This window comes from Pteropus alecto, unplaced genomic scaffold, assembly GCF_000325575.1.
Source record: "Pteropus alecto unplaced genomic scaffold, ASM32557v1 scaffold164, whole genome shotgun sequence".
NCBI classification, from domain to species: domain Eukaryota; kingdom Metazoa; phylum Chordata; class Mammalia; order Chiroptera; family Pteropodidae; genus Pteropus; species Pteropus alecto.
The window spans coordinates 23,887,635-23,901,189 of record NW_006439568.1 but is presented as its reverse complement, the minus strand read 5'-3'; the positions used below and the strand labels follow the sequence as shown (position 1 = coordinate 23,901,189).

At 41.1% G+C, this 13,555-nt stretch overlaps 1 protein-coding gene across 1 annotated transcript in view; it reads left to right on the top strand.

Moving 5' to 3' along the window:
• The window catches only part of LAPTM4B (lysosomal protein transmembrane 4 beta), a 62,384-nt gene extending 48,829 nt beyond the window's left edge, over window positions 1-13,555 (top strand). The window contains exon 8 of the mRNA XM_025050074.1: window positions 12,941-13,555. Within this exon, the coding sequence (XP_024905842.1) occupies window positions 12,941-13,018 (78 nt within the window). The 3' untranslated portion in view covers window positions 13,019-13,555. The remainder of the gene's footprint in view (window positions 1-12,940) is intronic.

Genomic DNA, 13,555 nt, shown 5'->3' with positions numbered 1-13,555 from the left:
CATCGTTTTTAATAGCAAAAGTATCCAATCTCATTGCTAATAATTGGGGACTGGTTTGGTTAAATAAGGTTATATCCACATGATAAAATGTCTTTATTGATACAAAAATTATTATGAGCAATATAACAAGCAGAAGAAAGACATGTTTTAAAAAACAGAATATGGAAGTTTACATTTCGGTTACAGCTATGAAAAAAAAATGAAGCTTGTAGACATGGATTAGATCATGATAGAATATTAAGTGATTGATTTGTTGGATGCCAGAAGTCAAAGCAGGAAGTGTTTCTCCCTTTCCATCCGTGTAATGGAAGGAGCGAGGGAGGGAGGTGTGTGGGGAAGGAGGAACCAGGTGTGTGGGAATCTGAAATCTGGGGTTCTGAGCAGTCCTTCCAGCCCAGTCTCCACCTCTGGAATGAACAGTGTAGAATCATTAAGGAGTTACGCACAGTAGGTGGCGTAGCACATTCAGGTTTGGGGGATGTGGAGGGGAAGCAGCTGGGATGCCTCTGGTTAGGGTTACCGTGGTGACAGCTCACACTTCATTCCTCCTATTTCTTCAGTAGTTATATTAGATATTTTTATTTTAGATAAAAATATAGGTTTTAAAAGATACATTCATTTTGATTTATAGCTATATATATTTAGATAGTTATTTCAGATATATTTATTTCAATACTAGATATTTAAGTGCTCAGAATCCTTTTTAACTTTCCATTTGGGCTGCTATATTATTTTAGCATTCTCTGCCCAAATATCTCACTAGTGAGAATTTTTTACCCAGTTGGAAAGATTTGAAGTGTGAATTCTAGAAGTATACTCTATAAAAGAATTCGAGTCGTTTCTCTGCTGAGAATTGAGAGAAATAATGACTTCTATAATATCAAATGAGGACAATGTATAGTAGTTTTGCAGTGAATTGAAAATAAACTCATCCATCTCATTTCCCTTTGGAAATGATCCCTTATAGGTGGGAGGAGGAGTTCTCGCTGGAACCACTCCGCTAAGTTTGTTTGTGTTCTCCCCATCTCCTGTTGTGTTGGATTCTTTGGATACGAGATGCCATCGGTTGTAAACAGCACCATTATTTTGTTGATGCTGTCTATTATAAGGGACAGCTTAAAATCAGGTGTACCTTAGAATCAAATATACAGTTATATGTATGTATGTGTTTACTCACATATATTTATTATAGGTGGAAGTATTCATCTATGGTGATTACTAGGGTGAAAGTTTAAAAACAGTTATTCTAGATGCCTTAAAGATAAGCCCAGACTTTCTGTTTGTGATAATTCTATTCTCCAGTGCCCAAATAGTTATTTCAGTTAATCATAGAGATTCATGAATCAACTATCTCCCCTTTCCTGCTTGTCCTGAGTAAAGGAAGTTCACATCGAAATAGAAAGGTGTGGTGTGACCGATTTAAGACAAGCATTCAGTGTAAATGCTGCCTGTTTTAAACAAGATACATATTCTGGCTTCTTGGGATTAATTTAAATGGACCTTGGAAGACTTAAGTGCCTCTGAATGAAGAGACTGTTGTGGGGCCAGTGCTTCCACAACCGACATCATCCTGTCTTCCAAGGTCAGAATTCAGAGTGATGCTTTTCCGTAATACAATCAAAGGCAAACTTTTTCTATCAAGATCTAAAGAGTAAATATTTTAGGCTGTGCAGGCCATGTCTCTGTCATAACTGTTACTGAACTCAGGTTCAACTGCATGCCACCCATAAGCCAGTACCTCAAGAGACCAGAGTTTGGTAGAAGGAAAGCAGGTTTATTCAAGAGCCAGCATCCTGAGAGGACAGCGACTTCTGTCACAAAGGCTGTCCTGCTGCTTCATTGAAGGCAGAGATTATTATAGGGAGAGGAGTGGGCAAGGGATAAGGGAGTAAAGCCCGAGGAAGAGGGCTGTATCCTGGAGGAGGCGGGGGGCGGTGGTGCGGGGGTCTCTGGGCTTGGTTTGTTTCTCAACCGCCTGGAGGGGAGGCACGTAAAACAAGAGTTAATGAGGAGGGAGTGGGGGTGCTCCTCTTTCAGGGTACCAGTCAGCCTGATGAACCCTCCTCTGATAAGCAACCTGGAGCTGGTCAAGCGGAGATCGGGGAGGATGTGGCGGTCAGTCTTTGGGCCCCAAGAAGCCTGGGGACTATTAGCTCCCTTTGAAGTCTGTTTCTAGAGTTCTCAGTCAAGTAAACTGTTTATCTACAAGTTAGATATTACTTAACAAGGCATATTTACGTACTTAAAATATGAGAGTGAGATAATAAGGACAAAAAGGGAAAAGAATATAGTGACAATAGTGACAATCATAAGACTAGAATTAAACCACAACCATCACAGTTACAATCCCTACTGTCATCTCATCTCCATTTCTCTGGCAGTTTTGTTGGTGTCCCTGTAGTGGACTCGTGAGACAATAATTTAATGAAATGCTCGACACAGCGGTGAGACATGGTGTTCAGTTCTTCCAGCTGGAGGAAGAGTTTTACAGTGCATTTGCTTTCCAGTTGTCAAGGCCTGCCTACACAATTTAGTTGTGCTTATTATGCTTATTTTGAACATTCCGTAAGAGATTAATATTAACATTCATACAGTTAAGCTTAACTTTACAATTTCTCCTAGAACAGGTTTTATTCCCCATGGTATCCAGGAAAATAAATCAGAACACCAAGGGAGTAGGCATACAAAGGTGGAAGGGCCAGGGCAGAAGTAAGTGAATTATAATACTGTTATATTAGGTAAAGCCTGCTTGGATCAGAGTAAAAAGCTACGTCAGAAAAACCAAGCCTGTGTGCGATTAGTGTGGGCTTACAATTCCCGTTACACAACTATTCTGCCCTGCTTTTGTAGAATGAAACCAGCTATAGGTGATACATAAAGAAGTGTGGCTGTGTCCCAATAAAGTTTATGGATGCTGAAATTTAAATTTTATATAGTTTTCACATATCATGAAACATTTTTCTTTTAAACCATTGAAATGTAAGAACCATTCTTTGCTTGTGGGCTACACAAAAAACAGGTGGCAGGCCAGATTTGGCCCACATAGTTCACAAACCGCTGCCTAGTAGAAATTTAAGCCCAGCTTTCTAGGTATTTGTAGGACAACTATTTTAACCATCCGGGGAATTTCATAGCCCTGGCTTTGGGCCTAGACAGACCTCACAGTTGAGTTTTCCTCTTCCGCAGGTACGTTGGCTAATAGCAGCACCTGATATTTTGGCTCTTTTTAAGGATATCTTTTTCCTGAGAAAGTTTGAATTCTCCCATATCTCTTATTTTGCCTACAGATCTCGATCAAGCATATATTGAACAAACTATAGTAGAAATCTAATAAAATAATAATTTGCAACAGTTGCTAAAGTCTTGAAAAACAGTAGCTAAAGCTATTACATGCAGTAGTACCCACTGTCTATTATGCAAATATTCTTTCATTAAATTTGTATTTTACTTTACTATCAGGGGAAAAAAATACATCTTCCTCTCTCACCCTTCCCTCCCGCTTTGCCTTTCTCTCTATATCAATCTATCTATTCAACATATATAGAAATAAAAACTTTGTAACCCAGTTAGTATCCACTTTGCCTTATTTCTGGGTTATTTTAACACTCAGTTGTCTTATTTTGCATCATGTCCAAGACTATAAGCTTTTCATAAATATGTGGATTAAAATTAAGATTTGTTGAGCATTAATTAGTACATTTCATATGCAATGTTAATAAGCAGTTACTTGGGCTTATTTATTTCACCAACCTTGCGAGGCAGAGACCGTCATCTTCCTCATTTACAGAGGGAGAAGAGTGAGGCTTAAAGAGGTAAGTAACCGGTCCAAGGCCCAGAGTTGGGAAGTGGCGGGCCAGGCGGTCAGCTCCACAGCCCATGCTCTCAGCCGCTGCCCCAGCGTACCCGTCTTCTCGGCTTGGTGGCATAGAAAAGTACCGTGTTTGTTTGGCACGCTGTTGTGAACGGACACTGGTGGATGAGCTCTAGGCTTCCCAGCAGAAGGTAAATTCTCTTTATCAGACTCCTGCATTAGCTTATAAGCTGTGTGCTGACTCAGACCTGACATGTTTCAGTTAGTACGGTACCCTCAGTGCCTGGCACACAGTACAATCAACATTTGTTGGTGAAAGTAATGAACGGCGTTTAATAAGTCATTTGTCTTGCTTACTTTTTCATCTCAGTCGAAGGAAGTAGCTTTGCGTCTGTGAACCAGATCAGCTGCGTGCCCACAACCCCAGCCATCCAGCGGTCATCTCCGAAGAGGGATCGCTCCGCAGAGCTCCCTCCGTGTCTTCCATATCTGCTTCTTTTCCCAGATCCTAGTGAATGGTAGAAATGTCCCCTTTGTCACCTCAGCCAGTAACTTAGGAGTCATCTTTAGACTGGTTACAATTAGTCCTTTAGCCTCTAGTCTTAAACTGCTTTCTCTTCAGTTTTTACTCTCTGTTGCTACCAGATTGATCTAAAACATAAATCTGATTTTGTCATTCCTGTATGTAAAAGTCTTCAAGAGTTCTGCTGTATATTACTGCAGCATTTCTCAACTGTGATGTCATGCCACTTTGCTATGTGACAGCCATTTGTGACTTGGATAATATTTAAAATCTAAGTTTGCCAGTGATTTGATTTTTTTTTTCTTTTAATCAAGAAGAACAGATTCAGTATTATCCCTCCAATAACATCTGTCTCAGCTTCTTGTATTCTAATATTTTCTTGAAGCGAGATGGGAGAGTGGAGTTATAACTTCATCCTGCCAAGTCCATCTTATTTGCGAAGCAGCTTTGAGAGACTGTTACTGATGTGTTGTCAACAGCTGCTGCTCTTATGAGCTGTTGTGCTTTCATGAATACTACCATGCCCCTTGCTTCCTGTCCGTTCCACCCCCCTCAAAGGAGTCTAGAAAAAAAGTCTCCATTTATAGTGAGTGGTGTTTTCTTTATTTTTCCATATTTGGAGGAGGGGCAATTGATCTTGTAAAACAAACCTGTGTATGCCCATGGGAGTCTCTTACATGTGAACATTACCAAAACTCCCCATTTTCCCCAAAATGGTAAGAACCACTGTTTCTGTAGAAGGTTCCAATTTGCTGTCATTGCTTTCAAGGCCAGTAGGGATCGTGCCTCTTGTTCCAAGCTCGTCTGTAATCCCACCTCACGCACCCAGCTCTTCAACTACAGCGAACTGCCTGCATCTCTCACGAGTGCCTTGGTCGCTCATGGCATGCAGTTTGCGTGTGCTTCCCCTCTCCTGTGAGGAGCACTGCTTGGTTCACACAGGGCATCCTGCTCCAGATTTCAGCTGGTTGTCTCTGTGCCTGCCTCCCCAGCACCTGGCACCACAGCTGGCCTCTGCTAGGTAGGTGCTCAGGTATGCTTGGGGAAGGAGCGAATGAACAAAGAGATGGTGTTTCAACCAAACCTTCCTTTGGATTTGAGTTATAACTGTATGCACATACCTCTAGCAGGCGCACGGCCCACAGTAAACATGGTGTCTATTTTGTCTCTTTTCTCGTCATTCAATTGCTTTTGTTTAGAAATTTGTAAAGGAGGAAGTAGGGCGTCGGTATGGGAACTCCTATCATAGGGGGAGATGAATGCGTTGCTCAGTTTTTGAGGTAAAAGGAGTCAAAACTGGCTGCTTCCAAAGGAGTTTTTTTCAGGTTCCCCAGCAGGGGCTTAGGGCGTATCATTCCATAGTAAGAACAAAAATATTTTCGAAATTCTTGAGAGAGGGTTCATGTCAAGTAGATTGTTAGTTCAGTGAACTTCCCTTATAGGCATTTATCCAGCATCTGCTTCAGCAGGTGTGGCTCAGAGCACAGTCTTGGCCTCTTAACACTTTTTGCAACTACCAGAGCTGAGAAAAGGTTTTTGAGGGGTATCTGTCATGGTCTCCATTTTATAGTTATAGAACTGAAGTTCAGGTAGATTTAGTAACTTATTCAGGACCCCAAGGATCATAAATCATAGAGTTAGAACTTGAACACAGGTCTAATTTCAGAGTCCGTGTTTGACTCTCCACCACCATATTCCCTCTAGAATTTGACCATGGCCTTACAAGCTACTGAGCACTAGAACTCAAATTTGAACACCCCTCTGTCTAAGAACCTGAGGAAGGAGTACAGAAGTGAAGTATAAGAATCTTGCCTTTTAGACACTTTTTGGAGAGGAGAAAGGTAAATGTATACAAGACAGTTATTAGTACAGGATAGCACATAATAATAATGGATAAATTGCATAAGTGCTTCAGGAGAGTAATTTTGTGTCTGAGTTCAGAAAGCTGTGCTATAATTACTGCCATTTCCAGTGTTATGACTTTATATTATGTATAATTAATATGGAAATGCATTGCAATGTTTTTATTTCAAGAACTTTATTGTACTGCAGTTGTACAGTATAATTAAGAGGAGAAGGGAGTCATCAAGGCTGGAATATCTCAGATTTCCATGTCAGAAGTGAATTTAACTTGAGCAGTGGGTGGTTTGGGCTTTGTATAGAGTAACATAAGGAAGAAAAACATTTCAAGAGAGAAAAATCATAAGAAAAAGAGGTTAGATTTGTAATGAGAGTGCTGTGCTAGGGAGTCATGGAAATGAATTAGGTAGGATAGAGTTAGATATTGGGCTGCAGTTGACCCGGGCATGAGTGGCATGAAGAATGTGGTATTAAATAAGGACATAAATTTTGTTTCCTTGGGGGCGCCTCATGGCCTCATAGTTCTTTAGCTGTCATTGGTGTTTGGGGTACTCCAGATTATGTTTTAATGTGGAGATTGGGTCTCCCAGGACTGGAGGAGAGTCTCAGGCAGGTGATGGGCCTGGCCGGTCTGACCAACTTCTCCGTGAAAATGTATTTCTCTCCCTAGGTAATGACTTCAGATGGCACAGTGCTCCCCATTGCTTTGCTCAGTGTCTGTACTGCACATGTCCAGTGCCCGCCACCCTTCCTTGCTTTGAGAGCCACATCTTTGGCAATTTGGGCTCGTTTTCCAGGTCCCTGCAGAAGCTCACATCAGATCCACTACTCGCCTGCCAGCTCAGAAGGCAAATGGAACGAGGTGGCTCTTAGCTTGAAAGTTACTCCTTGATGACAGACCTCCTCTTTCCTTCGAGACCATCATGGTTATTCTTTTATTTTTAAAATGTTACTTTCATTTTTTAACACAGGATTACATGAATATAGCTAAAAATCATGCTATCGAGAGATTTCTTGATTGTCCTCTGCCATTTTCTTGCCCATCTTCCACTTTTCACTCCAATATAAACACTGTCAACTCTTCTACTTGTCTCCTCTAGTATTTACCTCCCCCCTTTAAAATAATATACCTACGTTGCTAATTTTTTATTATCTGTTTGAGATACCTTTTGACTTCTCGTTGAATAGGATTTGAGCTCTTAATCTCCTTATATTCTTTGCTACCTTCATCCTCTTAATGTAGTCACAATCAGATTTTTTGGTCCCATTATCAATTAGCATTTACTTTGACTGTGCAGATGTTCAGTGCAAAGCTCTGCGGTTTACATTCTCTTTTTTGTACATTTTTTGTTTTCCCCTAGCAAACATTTGCCTTGCTATTTTCAGCTGCCGAGTATTTTTTCCTTTTACATAGCCCCAATCCTTTCTGTGTAGCTATCAGATCTGTCAATCAACTATTAATATTATTTTCCAAATGTTTGATTCTATAAGATAATCTATGCATTTTCTTTCTTTCCTGGGGCCCAGGGCAGATGAGATGCCTGCCACACAGCTGTCATCCTGGGCCTTGATTTCATTTTAACTTACCACACCTTTACTAGGATGTGGGAGCCAGCAAACAAGATTTCTGGTGCAGTTTACCTCGTGCCTTATACTCCCACCCCACCTCATCCTGGACCCCAAAATCTCCATGTGTGGTTCTTTGAGAATTTGATGAAAGCTCTGAACACTCTCCCTAGGAAATTAAATGTACAAACTAATTTGCATGTAATTTTTTGAATGTCTGAAGATGTTTATGTAACTTTTATATACTTCTTTCAGAAATGTAATCCTAGCAACTGTAGAATTCCGAATAAGCCTTTAACAGATTAACTCTAATATTACAGTAAAAGTCCAACTCTAACCATAGTACCCAAACATTTCCTATTTTTTAAATTAATTAATTTTAATGATGACATTGGTTAACGAAATTCAATAAGTTTCAGCTATATACTTTAACAATAAGGCATATATATATTTACACTCTGTGTTCGCCTGCCATAGTTAGATTTCTTTCTGTCACCACATATTTGACCACCTTGACCCCGTCTACCTCCTCCTTCCCTTTAGGTTTATATCCCACATATAAGTGATATCATGTGATTTTCAACTTTTTCTGTCTGGCTTATTTCCCTTAGCATGATTATCTCGAGGTCCATCCATGTTGTCGCAAATGGCAGTATTTCATCTCTTCTTATGGCTGAGTAATATTCCATCGTATATATGTACCACAGCTTCTTTATCCAATCATCTATCGTAGGACACTTTGATTGCTTCCAACATTTCCTGTTTTTAACAATAAATAATTCTTGTTGAGTGTTTCTTAATATTTGATAGAATGAAAGTTTCCAAAATTTTAATGACGTGAACTTTTGACCAGTTGGAATCACTTCTATTCCAAGATGTTACATTTTGCTATCTTTGTTCATTTATTTTCCTCTCCAACTGTTCTATATATTGATGTAGCTAAGAAGAATAAGTTTCTCCTGGCAGCACTCTGAATATTTGTTGAGTTGAATTGAAGTGAATGAGGAGCTGCTTTCCTACCAGCGTGTTATCACCTACATGGCAACTCCCAATTAAAGAGGCACTATAGAGAGATGCTAATCTTCCTAATGAACAGGTGCCTTCTGGGGTCATTGGCAGAGGGGCTTTTCCAACTGTGTGGAAGAGAATGTACCATCATATGGTCACTCTGTAATTGAGATCCCGTGAAAACAAACTTCCAGGGACTATACTTAGAATTTGATTGTATTGAATATTGTTGAAGTATAGTCTGTGATTTGTGATTGTGATGCTTCTGTGTTTATCTACTCATTGAGTAGCTGCTGTTCACCAGGCAATGGCAGATTGAAGTAGCATATGACCTGTATTCTTAGTCCTCAGAGATTATTTTCCATTTATTCATTGTGAATAATTAAATTATTAAAAAATGAAAGACTGGATTTAACTGAATGTCATCTTCTAAAAAATGTCAAGATAATTGAGTTTTTACCAATGTATGGCATTTGAATTGGCATTTTCTAACTTAAATGACCTGATAGTTGTTTTCTCAGATTCCCTAATATACTTTGTCGATCTTAGGACAATAGCAAGTGTTTTCAGCCAATATTATTCAGCTAGACTATAATAGAAACAATATAGCAGTCTTTACTTCACCCTTCCTTAAAATCATCAATAATATTAACATCATTTAGGTTAAAAATAAAAAGATGATGCTGTCCCTTCAGAATTTTAAACCAATTTCATTTGGAGAGCTTTTCATTGAAAGTAGCCCAGTAGCATGAGGAACGAGCCGTGTGAATATTTTACAGTCGGCATTTAGTATGTGGTACTTGGGACGTGAGGACAAGTGAAAGTGTCAGAAACCTTATGAAAGGAGAAACTCTTCACCAGGCATCTTGACTTTGGATATAGGGCCCAAGGCAGTAGAATATTTGAGTGGAAAAGCCATTAGGATGTTAAAATACTGATGTGAAATGAAACTTTAAAAGAAGTTTGAAAATAAATAGCAAGAAGTAATGACAAACTGCCAAACGTAATGTGAAAGTAAATTTTTGACAAACAAAAGGCAAATTTCTGGCACTTTTTTTTTTCCCCCAAGAAAATTTTGTGTTTAATCTATGAACACATTGGAGGGTTTGAGTAATACATTTTGCTCAGTTAAAAAAAAAAGTTGGATATGATGGCTGATTTTACTTTTAAGTAGCTCCACTATGTTTTAGGATAATTCTCCAATGATAGATATGAATCAGTTGATTGTTTAACAAGGTTATGGAACATAACGCTGAAGCTCATTCATGCAGAATTTAATATTCTAGTGCTGATGACAGCTGTTTTTCCTGGTTATAGTAAGTTACCATATCTAATGCGTGCACACACATGCGTGGTGGAGACTCAATTTTAAAATCAAACATGCCACTGCAGAGAGATCTGTGGCTTTGTTGTAGAGAATACGTATTTTTCCTCAGCTCAAGCTGAGACTTTTAGGATTCCTGGTGGAGACGCCACTGCTGGATACTGGATGCAGCCCCTTCAGGTGATGCGCGAACTCTCCAAGCTCCGACTCTCGCCTGTCTTTCCAACTTCATCTCCGCAGCAGTGTTCGCCGCTGCAGATCCTTGGATTCCCAGAGGGTGCTCTGTTTTCAAGCTTCCCTCCCTTACCTGTGCTCTTTCTTCTCGACCTGCAGCATCTTCCTCTTCACTCTATGCCTGATCCTACTTATCCTCCTGAGAGGGCTTCCTTCCCCTCCCACCTAAATTAGTGGTCCCTATCTGTTCTTCTTAAACATCTTGTCCACACCCACACATTGGTCATGCTCAGTTTGCCTGTTTCACCAATCTCTGCCCCAAGTTAGACTGTCAGTTCCTTTATAGGCGGTGAGGTATGTTCAGGTTTGGGTCGCCATTGCCGAGTGCCCTGCCATACTCAGTGCGATGGCTTCCTTTCATGGGAAGAACTGTAGAAACGTTGCCTCGCCTCAGACAGGGCCTGTACCGAGTTATCGTGGGTGCTGCTTTCCCTTTGGGCAGGGCAACAGCTGAACATTCGCCACGACTCTGGACCTTGGGTAATGCTTGAAGTGTGAAGTACTTAGGCCACAGGCACAATGTCACCATTTCTTTTGGGAACAGAGGCTGTGAAGCAGACAAGACCAATTCTCAGGCCTGTCAACATAGCTCGTGTGGTGCTGTGACAATTATCCACTTACCACTTTGCAGCTCCAAAGTCCTTCTCAACCTAATTGGAGCTGGGCCTCGTAAATATTTCCCCTCTGCAGCCACCCCATGATGCCTTGTCAGTGGAAGTCACTGGAAGTCACTGGAGGAGGGGAGAGGCTTTCTTTTCCTGGTTCCTCTGTGCACCTGCAGAGTATTTGGATCCTCTTGGCAGCGCCCCCTGGGGCAAATGGGGGACAGCAGCAGCGACGCCTCTTGACAGTCCTCCCAGCACATACACCCTCTTAGTTTCCAGGGCACGTGGCACCTCCCCGCGAACAGCTTCTAGAAGGTGGACAGCACCTTGCAGCAGCTTCCCAGCATCCCGGCAGGTGGTTCTTTACATACCAGCCTCAGCCTGCTGCTTGTGAACCAGCTCTGGCCTGGTTCAACCCAGAAAACTTTTCTACCAACCCCAGCCCCTCCAGCGATGTTCGATTCCCAGGCTCAGGGAGGCCCCTTTCCAAGTTGGTCGTCCTTGTGTACCCTCACTCAGCACTAATATCCATTAGAGTCTGTTTTTTCCCCGCTTAGCTAGTTCTCCTCCAATCCCCTGTTAATAATTTGTTATCATACTTTCTCTGTTCAAATTACTGGGTGGTTTCCATCTCCAGATTGGACCGTAAGCAGTATCCATGCCCTCTGCCTAGCATTCCAGGTTCCATTTCCCCACCAAATGAACCGTATAGATTCTCCAAGGGCCATGCTTCGGTCATTTATTCGGTCATTTATTCCATCTCCTAAGTTCTTGCCATAGAATAGACGCCGGACCCTATATCTCTGGGCTTCAGCCCAAAGGGATCTCCCAGACTGGAGGAGAGAAAGCTAAGTAATGGCGTGTGTTCGGTTAGAGGGGAGACGAGGGGACGGGAGGCTGGTTGGGGCAGTAGGTTATGACAAAAAGAACAGAAACTTAGAAATGTTTAGTATTGTCCCTCTAGGAGTTAAAGGATAGATAAATGAAAATTCATGAAATTGATAAACACTTACCACTTTAAGTGATGTCCATAATAGAAAGAGTAACACTGTGGTTTTGTTTTGTTCATTTGCAAATATTCTTTCTCTTTCTACAAAGCACTTGAAGTGGACATGGTTTTAGTTCATCTCATCTATGAATTCCTAAGGGCAAGAACTGTCTTTTACTTTAATTATCTTGTACCCACAATGCATGTCACATAGTAGGTGCATAACAAATGTTAGTTGACTGTTTAAAGGCTAATTATATTGAGTTGGTGTTCTCTGTTTTGTTTTTTATTCTAAGAAAGCCAAAATTGGCCAATGTTTTCTCACATCGACAGTTCATAAACAATTATAAGTAATTGTACTTCTACTGAAATGTGAACAGAGAGGTTATCAATTAATACTGGTTCTATTTGTTCCTCAGCAACCATTCACAGATACTATCTGCCATTTCAGGTGTACATCCAGCAGCGTGTTAGGTACTTTATAGACCTCTAATTATCAGGTATCCCTATTTTACAGACATGGAAATTGAGGTTAAGTAACTTAGCCAAGACCACACTGGTAAGCTGGGCCGAGCCAGGCTTTGAGTCCACATTGACACCAAAGCCCTCGCGTGTAGCGCTCTCCCACCTGGATCTCACAGGAGTGACTCTGCAGTCACTCGGGCACCTGCCCTTGTGTGTGCACATGTACATGACACCTGGGAGCCTTTTTCCTCTTCAGAGCCACCGCTACCTCCTTCCTACTCCTAGACACACAGCCCTCTGGCCCTCCAGGCACCATGACATCCAGGCACATGTGAACAGGGTTTGGGAAACTCAGTAAGGACCAAAGTTTCTTCCTGTTTGCTTTCTTAAGGAACCAAAAAGCCTCTCATCAGAGTCTAGCCACTTGCCGGACAGTTGGAATTGGTACAGGTTATGGAAAAAGTTTGATTGCACAGAAGTTCAATTAAAGTTAGAGCTCAGGGGAACATACATGTACTTTTCAATGCTAATCCTTGTTTTCTCTTATTCTCCTCAGGTGCTGTTACCCCCGTATGATGATGCCACTGTGAATGGCGCTGCCAAGGAGCCGCCACCACCTTATGTGTCTGCCTGAGCCTACAAGTGGGGAGGAGCTGAGAGCATGAGCTTGACTTTTCAGATATCAGAGCAATAGTCCTTTAATTTCAATTCTGAGACGAGCTCTCTGAGTTTATTTGTTGCTGAAATGCTACAGTTTAAAAATGTAGATGTTAAGTTGAAACCCTCTGTAGTTTTAAACATATACTTTAGCTAGAGCACTGTGATAGATTAACCATAGAGTTCTTTCTGTAGGGGTGGGACGCAGCGGGCCTTCGAGTCTCCCTGGACGTCCCTGGGCGCTGAAACTCCCAACAATCTGGATGAACCTTGAGTCAGAGAGGTCTGGTGTTGTACCTGCTAGACCCCAAAGTTGGGGACTTAGTCACATTTTTTTCCCTCTGTTCCCTCTATCTCTTTCGAAAGTGTAAAATAAAATCAAAATTAGACAATACTTTTCTTAAGCCATTCCAGTGTGTAGAAGAAACCCTTTCGATGGCAGGAATGTTAATTGTGTGATCATTGCTCTAATTAGGTAAATACATATATATAAATAAAACGGGAATTTCCTTAA